A 2,704-nucleotide genomic window follows, 5' to 3' on the forward strand; every position below is an offset into this window, starting at 1 on the left:
ATGAAGAGGATTATAAGTGAGAGCAAGCAGAGGTTATCAATCACTACGGACATATGGGTTGCACCATATACTGGAGCAAGTTATATGGTGGTAACCGCGCATTTCATTGATGTGAATTGGAAGATGAAGAAGATGATCATCGGATTCAAGAGTCTTGGATCATAAAGGGTCGACTATCTGTAATGTTTTGCTGGAATGTTTGCAAGAGTGGGGAATAAAGAGAGTATTCTGCATCACGGTTGATAATGCAACGGCTAACAGCTCAGCTATGCGGAAATTCAAAGAGAAATTTAAGCTAGTTGGTGATGATGCAATGGTTCCTAAAGGAGAGTATCTACATTTGAGGTGTGCCACTCACATTTTGAATTTGATAGTAAGGGAGGGACTGCAGGAGATATATAGCAGTGTCAGTGCTATACGGAATGGTGTGCATTATGTGAGGTCTTCAACGAACAAAGTCAAGGCATTTGACCTTCGGCTGGAAACAAGGAAGGTGACTAGAGGCAGTCTTCCTTTAGATGTTAAGACCAGGTGGAACTCCACTTATCTCATGCTTGATAAGGCTATGAAGTTCAGAATGGCATTTGAGAAGATCAAAGATGAAGACAAACCTTATAATGACTACTTCGAGGAAACTGTGGAAGGGGTAAAGAGAGTTGGACCACCAACTTCATCAGATTGGGAAGCAGTCGACAGGTTAGTTCAGTTTCTGGTCATATTTTACAACTCCACATTAGTTCTGTCTGCTTCTACTTCTGTGACTGCGCATAAACTGTACAATGAGATTGTCACTATCACCACCAACATTAGTGAAATTAGCACTACTCCAGGGCCTGATTCGGAATTGATGAAGAAAGCAGATCTTATGAATAAGAAGTTAGGAAAGTATTGGAATCCCTTTGGTGAAAAAGTTGAAATGAACAAGCTTATGATAGTGGCACCAATCTTTGATCCAAGGAAGAAGATGCGGTTTGCTGAGCTGTGCTTCGAATCACTTTATGGGAAAGGAAGTTCAGAGGCTATCCATCTCTATGATTTAGCCGAGCTTATCCTGTAGTCTTTGTATGAGGAGTATAGTAGTCTAGTTGCAAAAACTACTACTAGTACTACTGCTTCTGGTTTAGGATCTCAGTCGCAAGGGTCATCTTCTCAGTCTCAAGTGTATGAGAAAAGATGTTCAGAAATGGTGTCGGGTATAAGAGAATGGATAGCATATACGACGAGCTTTTAGAAGAAACAGGAGTTGAAGAGACAACAACAAATGAGCTGGAGTTGTACTTAAAAGAACCTGTAGACAAACCAAGGTTGGTGAAAGGTGCCGAGGATGATATCTTAGGGTGGTGGAGTAGAAACAGTTCTAAGTTTCCGGTTCTCTCACTGGTTGTGAAGGATGTTCTTGCAATGCAGGTGTCTTCAGTGGCATCCGAGGCTGCCTTTAGCACTAGCGGTCGACTGCTAAACCCTTATAGGAGCTGCTTGACACATTATATGGTCGAAGTTTTAATGTGTACCCAACAGTGGTTGAAATGTGAGATTCACATTAACGAAAAAGGAGTTTCCACATTTGAACAAATTCTTTGAGATGTTGAGCAGCAAGATGATCTTATAGAGGTAACTTTCTAGTTTCTAATGTCTATTATGACCTTTGTTTCCATTGAACTCTAACTGTAATTTGTTTTTTTTACTTTATTCAGAGTTTGAACCTGATTTTAACTTGAACTTGTGATGAAAGCTTTGATCGTATGAACTATGTAGCTGATAGTTTCACTTTGAGGTAGAAAAACTGTTGTCGATCTCTTTTTGATATTGAGGTAAGATTCACTTTTGGTACTTAACTACTTATAATGCTTTATTGTTTTGTGTACTTGTAGATGATGGTGTTACTAATATGGAGTTATATTCAGCCAACTGATCAAGTATGCAAGAAGCAATGCCAATGGGAATGGCATTTATCATGTCTCTTTCGTTTTCAATCTTTGGACTTTATCTATGTCTAATGTTTCTTTGGATATTTCTAAGAACTTTGTTTATGTTTCTTTGAGTTTTAGACTGGTTGGACCGTTGGAGTTTGAACTTTAGAAGTTATCTTTGTTTTATGTTTTACGTTTCAGACTTTATGACATTGTGGTTGTTGAACTTGAAGCTTGCTTTGGTTATTTTCGATTATTTTTGCTTTATTTCGGGTTTTTCGGTTCTTTTTTTTCTATTTCGGGTCCAAACTATCTTAACTGATTGATATCAGATCGATTTTGGTTATATTTCGGTTTTAAAATTTAGGAACCGAACCGATCCAAAAAAAATGGATCTGAACCGATACCGAACCGAAACATGTTCGGTTTTTATTTAGTTCTCAAACTGAAATATCCGAAATATCCGGAACCGAACAGTTCCTACCCGGAACCGAACCGATTATCCGAATGGCCAGCCCTAGCCCTAGTAGCAACGCATATTGGACGTAAACTCCTTAAATCTTGTGTGTCAATTTATATTTTCTGCACATGCTTTTTATTTTGTCTATTAAACACCCGAGTGACCTTCACTTTCAAGAGAGAAAATTGAATTTTTAGCACAAAGATCGCAACTTTAGTGTTAAGACAGATCATAAAACTTTAACAGTATATTTATCATTTGTTGAGAAAACATACAAAAATTTTAAATCCATCAAAAATTTATCAAAATTTGTGATCATCAATATTTCTTTTTT

The 2,704-nt window shown here is 37.7% G+C and overlaps 1 protein-coding gene across 1 annotated transcript; it reads left to right on the forward strand.

Moving 5' to 3' along the window:
• Positions 1-1,057, forward strand: LOC112086567 (zinc finger BED domain-containing protein RICESLEEPER 2-like). Its single transcript, XM_024155535.1, has 2 exons — positions 1-151; positions 207-1,057. The coding sequence occupies exons 1-2, from the start codon at positions 1-3 to the stop codon at positions 1,055-1,057; spliced, it is 1,002 nt and encodes a 333-aa protein (XP_024011303.1).
• The last annotated feature ends 1,647 nt before the right edge of the window (positions 1,058-2,704 follow it).

The sequence above is a fragment of the Eutrema salsugineum genome, unplaced genomic scaffold (assembly GCF_000478725.1).
Source record: "Eutrema salsugineum unplaced genomic scaffold, Eutsalg1_0 scaffold_2, whole genome shotgun sequence".
NCBI classification, from domain to species: Eukaryota; Viridiplantae; Streptophyta; class Magnoliopsida; order Brassicales; family Brassicaceae; genus Eutrema; species Eutrema salsugineum.

Excerpts from the sequence above, each read along its gene's own strand:
- LOC112086567 (XM_024155535.1), top strand. The coding sequence starts at position 1 with ATGAAGAGGATTATAAGTGAGAGCAAGCAGAGGTTATCAATCACTACG. Across the intron at positions 152-206 it reads GATGATCATCGGATTCAAGA|AGTGGGGAATAAAGAGAGTA; the intron begins GTCTTGGATCAT and ends AATGTTTGCAAG.